Source organism: Lipotes vexillifer, unplaced genomic scaffold (assembly GCF_000442215.2).
Source record: "Lipotes vexillifer unplaced genomic scaffold, Lipotes_vexillifer_v1.1 scaffold822, whole genome shotgun sequence".
NCBI lineage: Eukaryota > Metazoa > Chordata > Mammalia > Artiodactyla > Lipotidae > Lipotes > Lipotes vexillifer.
This window is the reverse complement of record NW_006770496.1, coordinates 2,570,177-2,587,881: the sequence shown is the minus strand read 5'-3', so window position 1 is coordinate 2,587,881 and position 17,705 is coordinate 2,570,177. Positions and strand designations below refer to the sequence as shown.

General features: G+C 36.8%; 1 protein-coding gene across 1 annotated transcript in view; it reads right to left on the bottom strand.

The window, feature by feature from the left end:
* The window catches only part of HERPUD2 (HERPUD family member 2), a 43,865-nt gene that overhangs the window by 13,728 nt on the left and 12,432 nt on the right, over positions 1-17,705 (bottom strand). The window contains exons 3-5 of the mRNA XM_007446121.1: positions 6,285-6,362; positions 3,598-3,711; positions 963-1,117 (exon numbers count right to left, since the gene is read on the bottom strand). Of these exons, the coding sequence (XP_007446183.1) occupies positions 963-1,117; positions 3,598-3,711; positions 6,285-6,362 (347 nt within the window). The remainder of the gene's footprint in view (positions 1-962; positions 1,118-3,597; positions 3,712-6,284; positions 6,363-17,705) is intronic.

The window sequence follows — 17,705 nt, the reverse complement described above, 5'->3', positions numbered from 1 at the left end:
ACCTGGCTGATCATAAACACCAGTGGAAGTTTTTAAAAGCATATTACTGGGCCCTATACTCTTCCAAGAACACTCTTATTCACCCATCTGCTCCCCAGAAGACTAATTTGCATAGACCTATAGTGAGACTGAGTAAAAACAAAAGTTATTCAAAGTATGTTCTATGCATCAGAAGCATCAGCATCACAGGGGAGCTTGCTGGAAATACAGAATCTCAGGCCCCATAAGACCTACTGAATCAGAACCAGCATCTTAATAAGATCTCCAGGTGATTAGCACAAACATTAAAGATTGAAAAGCACTGCCCTAGACAATTCTAATGTACAACCAGCTTTCAAAAGCACTGCTCCTGGGCTTCCCTGGTGGCACAGTGGTTAAGAATCTGCCTGCCAATGCAGGGGACATGGGTTCGAGCCCGAGTCTGGGAAGATCCCACATGCCGCAGAACAGCTAAGCCCGTGCGCTACAACTACTAAGCCTGCACTCTAGAGCCTGCGGGCCACAACTACTGAGCCCTCACGCCTAGAGTCCGTGCACTGCAACGAAGAGTAGCCCACGCTCGCCTAAACTAGAGAAAAGCCCATGTGCAGCAACAAATACCCAGCACAGCCAAAAATAAAATAAATAAATTAAAAAAACAAAACACCATTCACTTAAAAAAAAAAAAAAAGAAAGCACTGCTCCTGGGAATTCCCTGGCGGTCCAGTGGTTAGGACTCTGTGCTCTCACTGCAGAGAGCCCGGGGTTCAGTTCCTGATCAGTGAACTAAAATCCCACAAACCGTGTGAGACAGCCAAAAAAAAAAAAAAAAAAAACACTGCTCCACCTAACCCTCTAATTCTCAAAACATATAATTAGGTATATGAGTAAATTTCAAATGTACTTTGATTACTGAAGGGGGCTACCATGAAAGTCTGGAGTCACAGATTTTTAAGAGGCCCACAGCTATCAGTTTCACTCACCCTTGCATTACATATGGGAACTGATGACTCTGTGCTGGGTCGGTTTGTGCTTGTGGAAGGGTTCGTTGCCTCAATCCTTCTGAGGACGAACTGGTAGCTAAAGACAAGGTTTCTTGAGTGGATGATGGAGTTGATGATCCTGACAGATCTGAACTCTACAAACAAAAATGTAATTATTTTTTCAAGGAGATTTAATTCATTACAATCACAATATTATAGCCACACTGCTTAAAATGTACTTATGAAATCCCTCTGCAAAGAGTGAATTTTAGAAATTTACTGATTTGACTCCTGTACCCAGCTTAATAGGTAGATATTTTAATTCTTACGAGACTGAAGAGTTTAGAAAATCAAAATCACTTAATTACACAACATTAGTCCATTTCTTAACTATAAAGAGCTGAGTAGTAATTATATACAAAAAAATAGCACACAAAATTTGTGAAAATTAAATTCATACAAAGCTCTTTTCATGATGCTTAACACATAGGAAGTGTTTAATAAATGGTACTAATAACTGTGCCACTTAAACAGTTACTATGAACTACTACTGTATAACAGCTACTGTATAACATGCTATTAGTAGGATACTCGTTTAAAATATTGAGGAACATGCTAGAATTCTGTGTTATCTCTGACATTAACAAGGAACATAACCTTAAAATTCACTTAACCCTTGAGTCTCAGCTTTCCTATAAAAAATGAGATTGAACTAGATTTTCAAGATTTCTTTCAGTTGTAAAATTCTATTAGTTTATAGATACCACCAACAAATATTGTTTTTTACAACATGAACAAGATACCAGACAGGATTTTAAAATTCTCATGCTTCAGTGATGTCAGTAACTCACAGATTCAATAACCTCAAACAATATAATCTCTTGAAGACCACCTCAATTTGCTACTGCTTGAAAATAGTTTGTCAAGTGTTTTATGTAAATTTAAAACACAATTACATTTTATATAAATTCCCCACTTTAAAAAGCTGGGTACAGAATAATTTCAACATCCTTCCAAGTTCACTAAAATTGCATTTACCTGTACTGCCTTCCTATTTACAGCATGTCTTTTTGCCTCTCTACCTTCCTTAGTCCTGCCATGTGAAAGGGCCCAAGGACACACTGGTCTTTTGCAAAACTAACAAAAGCTTTAAGATGTTATTCCACACCACAAAGACACCAGAAACCTTACTAGGGAGCCTGATTGTTAGGCACATGACCTGGAAAGTGTTCTTTTTTGGCATGATTTCTTGTTAAAGGGACCAATAAAATATGGTGTTCATTAAAAAATTAATAGAAGAAAGACCTAGCCATTTGGCAGCACAGCCTAATTTCTCTAGAACTAATTACTTCTGGCCTTATTGGATAACTCTTTCATGAACAGATTTTTAAGACATTTTCAAGTCCCAATGAAATTTATCTGCCATAAAAAATTAAGAGGAATTCAACTTAATTCTCCTTTGATACTTTTTAGATTTTTATAACACACCTTAAAAGAACTGAATATATATACTAATGACATGAAATCATGAACAAGGAACCACTAGAAAAGTGAGAAAGTTCTTTGTCAACAAAAACAGGAGCAATACAACTGTGTCCAAAGACTATACACAGAACTCTATGCCAATGCCAGGGTTTTGTCCCTTCTTATGCAAGGTAGGAAACATAGAAAGACCCTTAGGTTTATTGACAAAACATATCTCAATTTAATGTAAGCTAAACTCCCATGGCTGGTACTAGAAAATACCACTGAGGCTATGCTAATTAAATACAACAACTAGAAGATCTAGTTTCTTAAAGAAGCAGTTAACTGGCAGTATCTATATCACCCATGCCATTCATCCCCTCCTTAAAGTTTTGGCTAGATTCTTGGCAAGAAGGAAAGTACACTTAGCAGTACAAAAGTTCCCTGCCCAGGAAGTTTTAAGCAAGCTTCCACTCATCCAGTCCTTTTCTTTCACCTCCAAAAGTGTCACATAAAGCTTTTACGGGAAACCAAAAATAATTTAATATAAAAGGATTTGAGATGGTGTCTCTAAAACTTGTAGACCATATCTAAGTTGAAAAGTTCAACTAGTTTTTAAAATTTCCAAAACAGTTTTAAGCAGATGGAAAAATAAGAAGGGAGAAATGAATACTCAATTCTGAAAGAACTGAGTAGGTTAAGTAATTATTCCTCCCACAGTTGGAATATAGGCTCAAATGCAATCATTTTAAAAAACAAAGTTCTTGACTAAGCAATCTACCAAGAAGATTTAGCACACTTAAAGTTTAAATAATTTAATCTACCTTGATTAAATATACTATATCAAATACTTTAAATATTTCTGAAATACTGGCCCTAGAGTTTATATTATAAACCATATCATAATTCTGTTTTTTGAGTATTTCAGTAATTAAACCCCTGAAGATTGGATCTATTACTGACCTGCCATATAGCAAATTATAACTCATGGGGGGAACAGGCTTCAGGTGTATTGGATCTCTAAAAATGAAGTTTAAATGCTTAACTTGAGCTGTTCAAAACACAGTCTCACAACCCACAAGAGCGAATTGTTCTGTTTTCCACTTAGTTTTTAAAGGCAAAAAAGGATAATCAGAAAACTTCAACATTTACTCTGCCCAAAATAACTCACAGAATTGCTGCTGGATGTCAATGCTTCATGACTTTCTCTACTGGTGCTGGATTTTGGAGAACTGGGAGGAGTCCGAGAAGTACATACTAGATGAACCATATGATACTCATCTTGCTAAAATTAAAGAAGATTACATTTAAAGAGTAGTACTGGAAAATACACAGCTCAAAAATGTCAGTAGCTAAGCAGAAATACTTAATTCAGAACTTAAGTTCCTTCCTACCACAGCCATTTTATTAGTAATAAATTGCTGTCATTAGGACCCTTGTGAATTCAATATTTTGTCCATGCTTAAAAAATGGTCTCAGGAATTGCTATATGAAAAAAATGATTATTTTGTATACCAAGGCGTTTTGAAGCAAACACTGCTGTAAAGTTGTATCAGCACTATCTATTATTTCAATATAAAAACATCTAGCATGTTAATATCAGAACTGTGATAGTCACACTGAAGTTTAGGCCTACAAACTTTGAGTAGTGAAATGTTTTCATTATTTGAGACCTTACAGCGATAAAGAAACTCAAGTAACTTCACTATAATCTCATTTGTCTTAGTTTTAGCAACAGTATTTTATTTTTTTAAGTCAAAAACTGTTTTTATCTATAACACTTATGCACAGACATAAAGCATATATTTGAACTATACTCTGTAAATATTCCAAATGTATTGCCATAAATCTACAACTACGACTGAAGGAAAATATTCTAAAAATGATTAGAATTGGCATTTTAGCTTAGCAATTTCATGAGTATATTTATAGTTAGGCATAAAGCAAGTAAATAAGATGGAGAAAGGAAAGAGAATAAAGGGGGGCAGAGAAGAACAAAGGATGGCTCAGCAATTTTAAAAAAGAAAGAAAAGGGACTTCCCCGGCAGTCCAGTGGTTAAGACTCCACCTTCCAATGCAGGGGGCGTGCGTTCAATCCCTGGTTGGGGAACTAAGATCCCACATGCAGCATGGTGCAGCCAAAATTTTAAAAAAAGAAAAAAAGCATGTGGGATCTTATTTCCCAGACCAGGGATCGAACCCATGCCCCCTGCAGTGGAAGCACAGAGTCTTAACCAATGGACCACCAGGGAAGTCCTGAGGCATTCTTCTTTTAAGTCTTCTGGTTGGAAATGATTTCTGGCAGCAAAAGCCTTTTTAAATGTATGCATGTGCAGCCTCTAGCTATACTTGGGTAAAGTAATAAATATATATTTCAAAGAGCATATAGCAAAAAGGTTTTTAAGGATTAAAAACAGCGACAGAATGAAGAGGTGAAGCACAGAGGATTTGGGGGGTAGTGAAATATTCCGTACAATACTATAATGGTGGATACATGTCATTTTACATTTGTTAAAATCCACAGAATGTACACCACCAAGAGTGAACCCTAATGGAAACTATAGGTTTGGGGTGATAATGATGTCAATGTAGGCATCAACTGAAACTACTATACCACTCTGACGTGGATGTTGTTAGTGGGGGTAGCTGTGTATGTGTGGAGGCAGGAGGTATATGGGAAATCTCTATACCCTCTGCTCAATTTTGCTGTGAACCTAAAACTACTCTAAAAAACAAAGTCTAGGGGCTTCCCTGGTGGCGCAGTGGTTGAGAGTCGCCTGCCGATGCAGGAGACACGGGCTCGTGCCCCAGTCCGGGAGGATCCCACATGCCGCAGAGCGGCTAGGCCTGTGAGCCATGGCCGCTGAACCTGTGCATCCGGAGCCTGTGCTCCGCAACAGGAGAGGCTGCAACAGTGAGAGGCCCGCGTACCACACACACAAAAAAATTTTTTTTAAAGTCTATTAAGAAAAGAAAGGCGGGGTGAATATCCTGCAAATTCCACTATTTTTGAGAGGGAAAGAGAGCGAGGGAGACAGAGAGGTTATTAAACCACTTTGGCAACCTGAAACTACATGATTAAAATGAAAATGACAGCAAGAAGTCACATTGGCAAAACTAAAATGTCAACTATCTAACAGAAGGAACACACCAGTGAAGATTTTTTAAAGTTTCCCACAGGTGATCAATAAACATACAGGAGAGGATAGAGAGATTAGGGATATCCAGAAAACACTGAGTTAGGTCAAAGATCTAAAGCAAAACATTAACAGCTATATATTCAATTCTGCTACACTCACAAGCAAAAAGAATCTCAAACATTTGAAAAGTTCTAAAAGTATAAATTCCACAAATAAACAGGAGCTAAAAAGCTGCCATTAAAATAACTAGCATTCAGTCTGTCAAAAAAACTATATTCAAATATATTTAACTCTGAGTACCAGCATTCAAAGTTTGCTAACTGATGGACCAATTGGGCTTCATTCTATTTTCTGTCCTGAAATTAAACTCCTAACCGAAGTTAACTTGTATTAAAACGTAGTTTGGTCAAAAGGGTATTTAAGAGAGGAGACTATTATCAATGAAAATCCTTCACCACTACTTGAGCACTCTACTCCTGCACAGTTTACTGATAACTCAGTACTGCTTTCTTACACAAGATAACAAATCCCTGAACACAAAAATATAATCCTATTTCAGATTTAGCTATCAGATGGATATACAAAACTGTTACCTAAACCCAAAAGAGTTGATCTTAAGTAACTAAAAACTAAACTGGTTGGATATCAATAAAACTTCAGAACATATCTCCTCTAGCACTCTGAGTATCTGGTATCAAGTAGTGGTAGAAAAGCTTACTTTTCTGAGAATGTCTTTCAGCTGCAGGTGATCGGGAAGCAGTCTGCCAGAATACACCAACCTCTGATCCTTTGTCAACTAAGAAATGGGACAAAGAAAAGAATTCAACTTTTTCTAATTATACAAACTGAAGGTTGGGAATAAGATGCCTTACAATGGGTAAAGTAAAACTCCCTTTAGGCACAAATAAGCAGAAAACTGACATAATTTAAGAATTTTGTTTTTCCAAATTCCACTTAAGACATTAAAAGTTCAGCAAATGGTAGCATATCTACTGTAGATATAATAAAATACAGATAATTACCAAATCATTTTTAAAATGAGAAAAAAAGGTAAATTGGAAGTTTGTCTTTTCAGCCATAATGCAATCCATGTGTGACTGTCATTAAAAACCTTCAAGATTATAAATGAGAAGGTGGCTGACTTTCTATTAACAGTCAACAATGGGATAAAATTCCAAGGTCACCAGTGTTACTTTGCATTGTTTGTATTTTTAATCAAAAGTAAACATAAGATTTATTTTATTCTTTACTAACATCATGCAGGACAATTTATTGGTTTTAATTCCAAAGCCATTTGGATTTAGTTACAGCTTTAGGTAACTATTCTTGTTTTTTTAATTCCTGCCATTCTCATGAATACCTTCGTACATTTTTCAAAAACACAAGACTAAAGGAAAACCAACTCAAGTGCATGGAGATTCAAGTGCCATCTCCATATGCAACCCAAAATAGGAAATATGTTCTGGTTATCTCTGCCTTATTTTGTACTTAAAATAAATCTAAGTGCTCACACTACAAGTATTAAGTATTTAAAATAAAAGCATTTATGTAGAGTCCCCATAAGACCTCCTATTTCAGAACTGAGAAACAGGCAAATGTTCCTTGAATTCTATTAAAACAGTTAAATATTAGCTATATCAACAATTACTAAACATGCCAAATCCAAGCAATAACTATAACAATCTTCAAACAGACTACATATGCAACATGGCTACTAAAAAAAGTCTTACATTAAAAATAACCATAGTAGAAAGAGTCATACTGAGTAATATCTGTGATTCAGGGGTCCTTAGGTACCAAAGATCAAGGGAAGATATAGTTGTCCTTGCAAGATACTTAGCTTTTAGGCATAATTTAGCTTCCCCTGGAAGTATTTTTGAGTGTACCATTCCTAAAATGCACATACAAAAATTCTTATATTAACAACCAAATACAACAAAGGATTTTTTTTTTTTTTAATTTTTTTGCGGTACGCGGGCCTCTTACTGTTGTGGCCTCTCCCATTGGGGAGCACAGGCTCCGGACGCGCAGGCTCAGCGGCCATGGCTCACAGGCCCAGCCTCTCCGCGGCATGTGGGATCTTCCCGGACTGGGGCACGAACCCGTGTCCCCCGCATCGGCAGGCGGACTCTCAACCACTGCGCCACCAGGGAAGCCCCAAAGGATTTTTTTTTAAAATACATATCACAAGTCTTGAAACTTCAATCGATACATATAAATATTGAGTGGAGCACAAACAGTAAATTATATAACATAAGTTAAATGCTAAGTAGATAATGATTGACTTAATCCCTGGACAAATGAATTATGTAATGCTTTGTAAGTTTCCAAAATATACTTATTACTTCAGCTGCAACCTAAAGAAATTTCTTTGATAAATACTACAGCCATCATAAACTATCATTCCTTCACCAGTCCAAACATTTAATATATACTTCTGTGTCATATCATTCTGTATAAAAATTATCAGTTCTTTCCTTACGAATATTTTTTACTTTACTTTGAAACTTCTCAAACATACACAAAGTGGAGAGAATAAAATGAAACCCCTTACCATCTTCAAGAATTCCCAAATATCCAGCTCCAACAATTATCAACATTCTGCTATTCCTGTTTCATTTACCCACCTACCCCCATTTTGTTTTTGGCAAGGAAGAGAGTTTTAAAGCAAATACCACATATTTCTTTTTGCCTGTAAAAAACAGAATGTATCTGTAACAGTTTTTTTTCCAACTACCCACAATATTACCTCATTCAACAAAATAAATATTAATTCCTTATAATGTGATATCCAGCACAGCTCAATTTTTCCCACTTGCTCAAAAATGTCTTTTTAGGAATGGTTTGTCTAAATCAGAATACAAGCAAGGTTCACACATGGGATGGGGCTTTTATGTCTCTTGCAATTTTTTAACAGCTTCCACTTCTTTAAAATTTTTCCCTAGCTATTTGTTGAAGAAAACATGTTGCAATCTGGATTTGGGTGACTATGTCCTCCTGGTATTGTACAGCATGTCCTGTACTCTCTGTATAATGAAGTTAGATCTAGAGGGTTGATTAAATTCAGGTTCTTTTTTGTTTGACACGAGAACTTCCTGTTGCATCATATTATTAGCACACTGGATTGAGTGACTTACTTTTAGTCATGTTAAGTTTGATCAGTGGGTTCAAATGTTGTCAGCCAAATTCATCCCTTATAAAGTCTGCCATCAAACATTCACCTTATTAACAACCTAGATCCAACTGCCTAGATCCATTATTTCATTAGGGGTAGAAAATATTTTCTAATTCTCTAATTCTTTCTGTATTAGCTGTGCTTCTTCTAAAAGAACTTTACCTCATCGACCATTAGATTACACAAGAAAGACAGCAAAAATGCTCAATTTATTCCCTTTATCAGTTTTCAGAGTGAGTGCCCAACCTCTAGAAGTGACCAAAAAGTTTTGGTTTAAGTATCATTGTGAGCTTGTGGAATTCTATGTTTTTCAATGTACTGCCACCTGGTTGTTTTTGTTAATCCTCAAATTGCAACATCTTTGGCCAGTAGGAGTCCCTTCAGATTGGATCCTATGTCACTTTGAAATGACCTCTGTAGTCTCTAACAGCTTCCTTGCTTTCGGGCACACCAGGTTCATCTTCCACATTTCTTTCCCCAGGCCTGGAATCAGCCACTGTTCCAGGGGCCTTGATTCCTTTTAATGGGAAATGGCATCTAGAGACAAAATCTGGGGTCTAAGAGTGCTTATTGTTACTTGCTATTATTTCTAAGATTCTTCATTGAGGAGAGCTAGAAAATATGTATTTTTGAGAAAGAGAAACTTAAACCCTGAGTATATATTCATATTTCCAATTTTAATTAAACAGTATATGGTTTTTTATTTGTATCTCTATCACCCTGAAAATCTTTCTTGCTAATGACATTAACAAACGTATGCCATTAGCAAAAGTACTTATATGCTTTATCCTACTATGTATAATCTCAAATAATAATAACAATATTGGATGAGGTTTAAGATTTCTTGTCACTTTTTTCTGTCCTTATATATATCCCATTAGGGATATGCAGTCAAAATACAGTTTTGAAATTACTTGTAATAATTCTTCTTACAGTTTTGTCACCATCCTGCCATTGTTAAATTGTTTTGTTACCATTTAGGAATTTTTTTCTATTTAACTTTTTAAAATTATATATAACACACATGGAAACAAAGTAAAAATTACAGAACAAGGTACAAAGAGGTTTAGCTTCAGCCCCTACCCTCTTTCTCTATAACTCTGAATTACCCTTCCGTCATTTTTTAACAACATAACAAACCTGAATACAAATACACTTGTATTTCCCTTCTTTTCTCACATAAAAGATAGTACAAGATACTCCTTTGTACCTTTTCTCACTTACTGTACCCTGGAGATTACTCCTTAGCAGTATAAATATGTCTTCCCCATTCTTTTTGACAGATGCATAATGCTCCATTACACAGAAATACTAGTTTACAATATGGATATTTGAGTGTTTCCAGGCTTGTGTTATTAATCATAGTGTCCTTCTTTCACACTATTCTACTTATTTCTCTATTCCCCCACTATATCCTGGAACATGGAGCTCCCTGGTGATCTTCATAAAAGCAATCTTGGTGGAAGAGTAGGGTAAAAACTTAACTGGAATGGATTCAAGAGAACAGGAGAGGAGTACAGATACAGTGAATATTCATAATTTATAAGGAGTTGTGCACTAAAGACAGGAAAGAAAGAAAGCAACAGCTAGAAGGGAAGTGGAATCAAAGAGGGTCTTGTTTGTTTTACTGTTTCATGTTTTTGTTTTTTTAAGAAGAGAAAAATAACATGTTTGTATGCCAACAGGAATAATCCAGTAGAAAGGAAAAACTGAGGATGCAGGAGAGAAAAATAGAGAATTTCAAGAGCAATGTCCTTGAGTAGCTATTAAGGGGTAGAATCTCATGTGAAGGAGTTGGACTTAGAGAAGAATATGGCAGATAGGTGAAGAAATGTTGAGAAACTTGTACATGATCCCACTACCAACCGTCTGTGTCTCAGTTTTCTTAACTGAGAAATGAGGGCAATAATAGTACCTATTTCACAGGGTTGAATTTTCACAACAGTGAAAATGCACACAAACCTCTAAGAACAGGGCAGAACACCTAGTAAACATTCAATTAGCATGTGATACTAATCTCTAATACCTGCTTCTCTTACATCATGCTGTTTCCTGAGGATCTAATGAGAGATTATGTGAAAGTACTGATAAGTTGTATGACTAATAGCAGACTATCTTCATTATGTATAAGAACATGCTTAGGACACTACTAAACAGGTTTGGTTAAAGTTGCAATAACTATCAGTTTTAATGACTAAAAAAGCAAGCCCTAATCCATGTTTGAAGAGCTTTCAAGAATCAGTTTAAAATGACATTTATAAATAACAAAAGGAAAGCTTTTAATTAATTTTAGCTTCTCTAAACAGAGAGAAAAGTAATTTGACATTGGTAAAAAGAAGTCCAGGTCCAAAACATAAGTTACTTACCTTCAGATTTTTAGTGAAAGGATGTACTGGGTGCTAAGATGAAAGAAGTTATTACCAACTACTGCTTCAAAATGTAAGAAGTCTATATATATTACCTGCTTTCTACACAGGTAATCTCCATTTTACTATTAAACTGTAATGGTAATGGAATTAATCATGTACTTTATCACAAGTATCACTTTTAAACAACATGGGGCATAAAAATATGCTACAACACTCATTATTTTGGACTATTGACAAATATATATATATATAAATTGAGTACAATGGCAATCAACTTAGTTTACTCCCGTAATTATTTAGTAGGTAAGTTTAAAACAATTTTTTTTTCACAGAAACAATACAGATCACCATCAGTCAGCAACCTCACAGATTCCAGAAGCCCATGCTTGAAAAACTTAACCATACAAATTAAACATATTTAGTATGATCACTTAGTTTAAAATGCAGGTACTAAATCTCATGAGAGTCAGCTACAAAGTAATCATCCTGTTATTTATATTGATAATTTTTACATCAAGATAAAAACCGAAAATTAAAGATTTTGGAGATTGGTTCAAGATGGCAGAGTAGAAGGACGTGTGCTCACTCCCTCTTACGAGAGCACTGGAATCACAACTAACTGCTGAACAATCATCCACAGGAAGACACTGGGAACTCACCAAAAAAGACACCCCACATCCAAAGACAAAGGAGAAGCCACAGTGAGATGGTAGGAAGGGTGCAATCACAATAAAATCAAACCCTGTGACTGCTGGGTGGGTGACTCACAAACTGGAGAACACTTAAAACACATAAGTCCACCCACCGGAGTGAAGGTTCTGAGTCCCATGTCAGGCTTCCGAACCTGGGGGTCCGGCAACGGGGGTAGGAATTCCTACAGAATCAGACTTTGAAGGCTAGGAGGATTTGATTGCAGGACTTAACAGGACTGGGGGAAACAGAGACTCCACTCTTGGAGGGCACACACAAAATAGTGTGCGCATCGGGACCCAGGGGAAGGAGCAGTGACCCCAGAGGAGACAGAACCAGACCTACCTGCTAGTGTAGGAGGGTCTCCTGCAGAGGTGGGGGTGGCTGTGGCTCGCCGTGAAGACAAAGATATGGGCAGCAGAAGTTCTGGGAAGTACTCCTTGGCGTGAGTCCTCCTAGAGTCTGCCATTAGCCCCACCAAAGAGCCAGGTAGGCTCCAGGGCTGGGTCGGATCTCAAGCCAAACAACCAACAGGGAGGGAACCCAGCCCCACCCATCAGCAGACAAGCGGATTACAGTTTTACTGACCTATGCCCACCAGAGCAAAAATCAGCTCTACCCACCACCATTAGGAAGCTTGCATAAGCCTCTTAGATAGCCTCAGACACCACAGGACAGACAGCAGAAAGAAGAAGAACTACAATTCTGCAGCCTGTGGAAGCAAACCACATGCACAGAAAGATAAACAAAATGAAAAGGCAGAGGACTTTGTACCAATGATGAAGGAACAAGATGAAGGAACAAGACAAAACCCCAGAAAAACAACTAAATGAAGTGGAGATAGGCAACCTTCCAGAAAAAGAATTCAGAGTAATGATAGTGAAGATGATCCAGGACCTCAGGAAAAGAATGGAGGCAAAGACCCAGAAGTTGCAAGAAATGTTTAACAAAGACCTAGAAGAATTAAAGAACAAACAAACAGAGATGAACAATACAATAACTGAAATGAAAAATACACTCGAAGGAATCAATAGCAGAATAACTGAGGCAGAAGAACGGATGAGTGACCTGGAAGACAGAATGGTGGAATTCACTGCCATGGAACAGAATAAAGAGAAAACAATGAAAAGAAATGAAGAAAGCCTATGAGACCTCTGGGACTACATTAAACGCAAGAACATTCACATTAGAGGGGTCCCAGAAGGAGAAGAGAAAGAGAAAGGACGCAATAAAATATCTGAAGAGATTATAGTCGAAAACTTCCCTAAAATGGGAATGGAAATAGCCAGCCAAATTCAGGAAGCACAGAGAGTCCCAGGCAGGAGAAACCCAAGGAGAAACACGCTGAGACACACAGTAATCAAATTGACAAAAATTAAAGACAAAGAAAAATTACTGAAAGCAACAAGGGAAAAATGACAAATAACATAAAAGGGAACTCCCATTAGGTTAACAGCTTATTTCTCAGCAGAAACTCTACAAGCCAGAAGGGAGTGGCACAATATATTTAAAGTGATGAAAGGGAAGAACCAACATTACTCTACCGGCAAGGATCTCATTCGGTCAGAAGAGAAATCAACAGCTTTACTGGCAAGCAAAAGCTAAGAGAATTCACCACCAAACCAGCCCTACAACAAATGCTAAAGGAACTTCTCTAAGTGGGAAACACAAGAGAAGAAAAGGACCTACAAAAACAAAGCCATAACAATTAAGAAAATGGTAACAGGAACATACATATTGATAATTACCTTAAATGTAAATGGATTAAATGCTCCAACCAAAAGACATAGACTGGCTGAATGGATACAAAAACAAGACCCATACATATGCTGTCTACAAGAGACCGACTTCAGATCTAGGGACACATACAGACCGAAAGTGAGGGGATGGAAAAAGATATTCCATGCAAATGGAAATCAAAAGAAAGCTGGAGTGGCAATACTCCTATCAGGTAAAATAAACTTTAGAAAAAAGAATGTTACAAGAGACAAGGAAGGACACTACATAATGATCAAGGGATCAATCCAAGAAGAAGATATAACAATTATAAATATATATGCACTCAACATAGGAGCACCTCAATACATAAGGCAACTGCTAACAGCTATAAAAGAGGAAATCGACAGTAACACAATAATAGTGGGGGACTTTAACACCTCACTTAACACCAATGGACAGATCAGTGAAACTGAAAATTACTAAGAAAACACAAGCTTTAAATGACACAACAGACGAGACAGATTTAATTGATACTTATAGGACATTCCATCAAAACACAACAGATTACACTTTCTTCTCAAGTGCACATGGAACATTCTCCAAGATAGATCACATCTTGGGTCACAAATCAAGCCTCGGTAAATTTAAGAAAACTGAAATCATATCAAGCATCTTTACCGACCACACGCTATGAGATTAGACATCAATTACAGGGAAAAAAAACGTAAAAAACACAAACACATAGAGGCTAAATAGTATGTTACTAAATAACCAAGAAATCAGTGAAGAAATCAAAGAGGAAACCAAAAAATTCCTAGAGACAAATGACAACGAAAACACGACAAACCAAAACCTATGGGATGAGGCAAAAGCAGTTGTAAGAGGGAAGTTTAGAGCAACAAGCCTACCTGAAGAAACAAGAAAAATCTCTAATAAACAATCTAACCTTACACCTAAAGGAACTAGAGAAAGAACAAACAAAACCCACAGTTAGTAGAAGGAAAGAAATCATAAAGATCAGAGCAGAAATAAATGAAAGAGAAACAAAAAAACAATAGCAAAGATCAATAAAACTAGAAGCTGGTTCTTTGAGTAGATAAACAAAATTGATAAACCTTTAGACAGTCTCATCAAGAAAAAGAGGGAGAAGACTCAAATCAATAAAATTAGAAATGAAAAAGGAAGAGTTACAAGGGACACTGCAGAAATACAAAGCATGAGGGGCTTCCCTGGTGGCGCAGCGGTTGAGAATCTGCCTGCTAATGCAGGGGACACGGGTTCGAGCCCTGGTCTGGGAGGATCCCACATGCCACGGAGCAACTAGGCCCATGAGCCCCAACTACTGAGCCTGCGCGTCTGGAGCCTGTGCTCCGCAACAAGAGAGGCCGCGATAGTGAGAGGCCCGCGCACCGCGATGAAGAGTGGCCCCCACTTGCCACAGCTAGAGGAAGCCCTCGCACAGAAACAAAGACCCAACACAGCAAAAATAAATAAAATTAATTAAAAAAAAAAAATACGTTGAAAATTGTTTAAAAAAAAAAAAAAAAAAAGAAATACAAAGCATGTCATGAGGGATTACTACAAGCAACTCTATGCCAATAAAATGGACAATCTGGAAGAAATGGACAAATTCTTAGAAATGCACAAACTGCCAAGACTGAATCAGGAAGAAATAGAAAATATGAACAGACCAATCACAAGCACTGAAATTGAAACTGTGATTAAAAATCTTCCAACAAACAAAAGCCCAGGACCAGATGGCTTCACAGGTGAATTCTATCAAACATTTAGAGAAGAGCTAACACCCATCCTTCTCAAACTCTTCCAAAAAATTGCAAAGGAAGGAACACTCCTAAACTCATTCTACGAGGCCACCATCACCCTGATACCAAAACCAAAGATACTACAAAAAAAGAAAATTACAGACCAATATCACTGATGAATATAGAATCAAAAATCCTTCCTCAACAAAATACTAGCAAACAGAATCCAACAGCACATTAAAAGGATCATACACCATGATCAAGTGGGGTTTATTCCAGGAATGCAAGGATTCTTCAATATACGCAAATCTATCAATGTGATTAACCATATTAACAAATTGAAGGAGAAAAACCATATGATCATGCCCCAAACCCCAAAAAAAAAAAAAAAAAAAAAAAAAAAATCCTCAACAAAATACTAGCAAACAGAATTCAACACACATTAAAAAGATCATACACCATGATCAAGTGAGATTTATCCCAGGAATGCAAGGATTCTTCAATATACGCAAATCAATCAGTGTGATACACCATATTAACAAATTGAAGGAGAAAAACCATATGATCATCTCAATAGATGCCAGAAAAAGCTTTTGGCAAAATTCAACACCCATTTATGATAAAAACTCTCCAGAAAGTGGGCAGAGAGGGAACCTACCTCAACATAATAAAGGCCATATACGACCAACCCACTGCCAACATCATTCTCAATGGTGAAAAACTGAAAGCATTTCCTCTAAGATCAGGAACAAGACAAGGATGTCCACTCTTGCCACTTATTCAACATAGTTTTGGAAGTCCTAGCCACGGCAATCAGATAAGAAAAAGAAATAAAAGGAATACAAATTGGAAAAGAAGAAAAACTGTCAGTGTTTGCAGATGACATGATACTGTACATAGAGAATCCTAAGGATGCCACCAGAAAACTACTAGAGCTGATCAATGAATTTGGTAAAGTTGCAGGATACAAAATTAATGCACAGAAATCTCTTGCATTCCTAAACACTAATGATGAAAAATCTGAAAGAGAAATCAAGGATACACTCCCATTTACCACTGCAACAAAAACAATAAAATATCTAGGAATAAACCTACCCAAGGAGACAAAAGACGTATATGTAGAAAACTATAAGACACTGATGAAAGAAATTAAAGATGATACAAACAGATGGAGATATATACCATGTTCTTGGATTGGAAGAATCAATATTGTGAAAATGACTATACTACCCAAAGCAATCTACAGATTCAATGCAATCCCTATCAAATTACCAATGGCATTTTTACAGAACTAGAACAAAAAGTCTTAAAATTTGTATGGAGTCACAAAAGACCCTGAATAGCCAAAGCAGTGTTGAGGGAAAAAAACGTAGCTGGAGGAATCAGACTCCCTGACTTCAGAGTATACTACAAAGCTACAGTAATCAAGACAGTATGGTACTGGCACACAAAAAGAAATATAGATCAATGGAACAGGATAGAAAGCCCAGAGATAAACCCATGCACCTATGGTCAACTAATCTATGACAAAAGATGCAAGGATATACAATGGAGAAAAGACAGTCACTTCAATAAGCGGTGCTAGGAAAACTGGACAGCTATATGTAAAAGAATGAAATTAGAACACTCCCTAACACCATACAGAAAAATAAACTCAAAATGGATTAGAGACCTAAATGTAAGACAGGACACTCTAAAACTCTTAGAGGATAACATAGGAAAAACACTCTTTGACATAAATCACAGCAAGATCTTTCTTGATCCACCCTCTAGAGTAATGGAAATAAAAACAAAAATAAACAAATGGGACGTTATGCAACTTAAAAGCTTTTGCAAAGCCAAGGAAACTACAAACAAGATGAAAAGACAACCCTCAGAATGGGAGAAAATATTTGCAAATGAATCAACGGACAAAGGATTAATCTCCAAAATATATAAACAGCTCATGCAGCTCAGTGTTAAAAAAACAAACAACCCAATCAAAAAATGGGCAAAAGACCTACCTAAATGCACATTTCTCCAAAGAAGCCATACAGATGGCCAAGAAGCACATAAATAGCTGCTCAACATCACTAATTATTAGAGAAATGCAAATCAAAACTACAATGAGGTATCACCTCATACCAGTTAGAATGGGCATCCTCAGAAAATCTACAAACAACAAATGCTGGAAGGGGTGTGGAGAAAAGGGAACCCTCTTGCACTGTTGGTGGGAATGTAAATTGATGCAGCCACTATGGAGAACAGTATGGAGGTTCCTTAAAAAACTAAAACTAGAATTACCATATGACCCAGCAATCCCACTACTGGGCATATACCCAGAGAAAACCATAATTCAAAAAGACACATGCACCCCAATGTTCACTGCAGCACTATTTACAATAGCCAGGTCATGGAAGCAACCTAAATGCTCATCGACAGAT